Source organism: Pyxicephalus adspersus, chromosome 4 (assembly GCF_032062135.1).
Source record: "Pyxicephalus adspersus chromosome 4, UCB_Pads_2.0, whole genome shotgun sequence".
Classification (NCBI taxonomy): Eukaryota; Metazoa; Chordata; class Amphibia; order Anura; family Pyxicephalidae; genus Pyxicephalus; species Pyxicephalus adspersus.
This window is the reverse complement of record NC_092861.1, coordinates 54,696,725-54,699,819: the sequence shown is the minus strand read 5'-3', so window position 1 is coordinate 54,699,819 and position 3,095 is coordinate 54,696,725. Positions and strand designations below refer to the sequence as shown.

The 3,095-nt window shown below is 36.1% G+C and overlaps 1 protein-coding gene across 1 annotated transcript in view; it reads right to left on the bottom strand.

Moving 5' to 3' along the window:
- The window catches only part of LOC140329766 (probable cation-transporting ATPase 13A4), a 28,731-nt gene extending 27,330 nt beyond the window's left edge, over nt 1–1,401 (bottom strand). The window contains 2 exon segments of the mRNA XM_072410157.1: nt 740–913; nt 1,339–1,401. Coding sequence (XP_072266258.1) covers nt 740–913; nt 1,339–1,401 — 237 coding nt within the window.
- Between the last annotated feature and the right edge of the window lie 1,694 nt (nt 1,402–3,095).

The window sequence follows — 3,095 nt, the reverse complement described above, 5'->3', positions numbered from 1 at the left end:
ATAATTATTAATAATAAAAAAAAGTATTTGTATAGTGCCGACATGTTATGAAGCGCTGTACATTAAATAGAAGTTGCAAATGACAGATACAAACAATGACACATTTAGGCTGATTTATTAAAGCTCTCCAAGGCTGGAGAGAATACTGTTTCATCAGTGAAGCTGGCTGATCCAGCAAACCTGGAACTCATTATGTGCTATTTGCTAGCAAATGTTTTGAATCCTGGACCAGATCCTTTCCAAGTTTGCTGGATCACCCAGCTACACAGATGAAAGTGTATTCTCCCCACCTTGGAGAATGGGCCTGATTTATTAAACATTCTAACAAAGAGCAAATTACTTTTAGGTAATCCATTCCAAGTTTGCTAGATCACCCAGATTCACTCATATAAGTGTACCTTTTCCAGCCTTGGAAAGCTTTAATAAATCAGCCGCATTGAAGCATTAAATTTTAGACTATTGAAAAGGTGCAGAATAACACTGAATAAATTGACCTGCTGTACAGTAAATATGGGTGAATCTGAGTTTGGCTGATCTGGGTAAAAATACTGTGATATCTGCATAAATGCCAGAAAACTGAATATTAAATAGAAAAACAGTTTTAGCTGTTGACATTTTGTACTATCAAACATATTTTTGATATATATTTTTAATTGATTGTAAAACGACACAAAAATAAAGTTGTGTTAATCAATATTTTAATTAATGATAAATGACTTGTTTGCAATATGGTACTTACTGTTGTCTTCAGCAGTATAATGTCAGCTTCCTGCAAGCTGCATGGGATACAGTGTGCCCACACATGCCATTCAGGCTTCCAATAGAAAACAAGCCAAAGAAAACCACAAGAAAATATATATCCAAGAACACAGGCTGCTCTTCTGAATGACTGCTCTTTGTAGCCATATGTTTCCTATAGAAATGTAAAAAAACACAGTCACCTTAAAATACATTTGAAACTTTCATTTTGTTTGATCAACCAAATTACAGACTTGACCCCCCTCCTGATTTTTGTCAGGAAGCTGAACAATAAAGGTAAGGTTTGACCTTTTCCCAAATATTGTTGAGAAACTGATGAAACAGTAGGTTTGCTTCCTAGTTATTATCTGAAAATGGAGCAATTAAATCCACAAATGAACCCTTGTAGATTCACAGAGGAAGATTTACACAAAAGGTAACTTTTTCTGTGGGTAAGGTAAACTTGTATTTGATATTCTCTTCTTCCCAGGGTTGTACATGTACAAATAAAAGCTAAACATCAAAGTTTACAATTCTCTCTGCTTACAATCTCAGGAACCAATACCAGCCTATAAAGAAATTGCAACCAAATATTCTCACCATCTCATTTTCTTCTCCCTGATTAAGCAGAGCTTGATGCTTTTGATCAACATGTCTCTCCATTAACGATGAAGTCTCTGTCCTCTGCTGAATGTGTTAAAATCAGAAGACCGAATATCAGAAAAAGCTAACTGTCCTGTCCCACAATGTGTGTATTTATGGTATATCAACCATTTATTCTCTTTGTGCTTTTTGTAGCCTCTGTCCTAAGAACACACCCCCATCTATCATTTGGTTGGCATCATCCAACTTTTGTAAATTGCTCCATAGTTTTGAAATATGTGGACTGACATATTATTGTTACACACTGCAACGGTTTGCAGGATATTTCCTTGTTTGTATAAACCAACCTGACTTTAGCCAGGTATATGACGCACATTACTGAGAAAATAGAAGAAAACAATGAATGTATATAAATCTGACACAAAAAAACTACATCCGCTAAGATTTCCATTCAATTCCTGTCCACACGATGCAGCAGGAAGTTAGGGAAATTCCCATTTTAGACAGTAGTCACTACAGCAAGTGTCCCCATTGGAAGATTTACACTCATCCCTCCTCTAATGATTGATGATACAACTGTATACTGTAAAGGCTATGGCATCACCATATTCCAGTTTCTAATTATATATTGTTTTGCCCGATTTCAATTTTGCTTAAGACTGCCACCATCCCCAAAAAGGTTCTAATATGGTATTCAAAAATATAAAAATATGGGACTTTCAGGGCAGGTAAATCTTATAAAATTAATACATTTTATTTACATAATTTTAAAAGACGTTTATACATACCTCTCCTCATGTAGCAATTCAGGGGGGAGTTAAATAACATCATAACATACATAGGCTGAATACATTGTACACATTACATATGTAGGGATCATCCAACGCGTTTTGCAGACTAGGTCCGTTTCCTCAGGGATCTAATCAGTACAAGCAAAGAGATGTATCAGTACAAAAGTCAATTCAACTACAACAACGAAGATATCGGTATCCCAAATTAATCATCCACCATAATATTCAATCTGTAGTGTTTGTCCCTTGAGGTTTTCAAAAACTTGCCATTAAAGCATCTATTTGACCATAGTATATTGTTGTTTTAAACCAATGCATATAGTTCAAGAAACAGGGAGACGCCATCATCTGTGATGCATCCAGTACATGCACCAACAGCTAACTGTTATACTGAGCTCTCACTTTTATGGACACATTAGTGCAGTGCTGCAATGCAACATTATATTATCCTATGTACATGAAAATTGTGCAAACCTTCTACAGATTCTCAATCATGCAAATGAGTGATACTAAAAAAATCAGTTCAGAACATGCCAATTAAACTACTTTACTTTCTACTTTATTTATTGCTAAAAAAAAAGTATTCAGTATACAAAACTTTAGGAATGGCCTTGAAGAAAAGTATTTCACAAATTAGGGGCCTTAATGATTTTGTTATGGGGCCCCATCACAATCAGAGAGAATGTCTGTCAATATCGCTTATACCACCACTCAGAGCTGCAGCTGAATACAGCGTTCTCAACCAGGCTCAACCATGGTGTACCAACCACTGCCTTTTCAAGTTAACAAGAGCAATTGGAAATCATTTTGTGGATGTGATTGCGGTGGATTGTGTCTCCATGCAGCTTTTGGCCATCCAGTTACTTTTTCTCCCTCCACTGAAACCATGCACAAATATGATTACATCTGGTGAAGTCAGCTTTCTATGCACCTGGTAGCGGCAAACCATGCTGTTTTCCACCA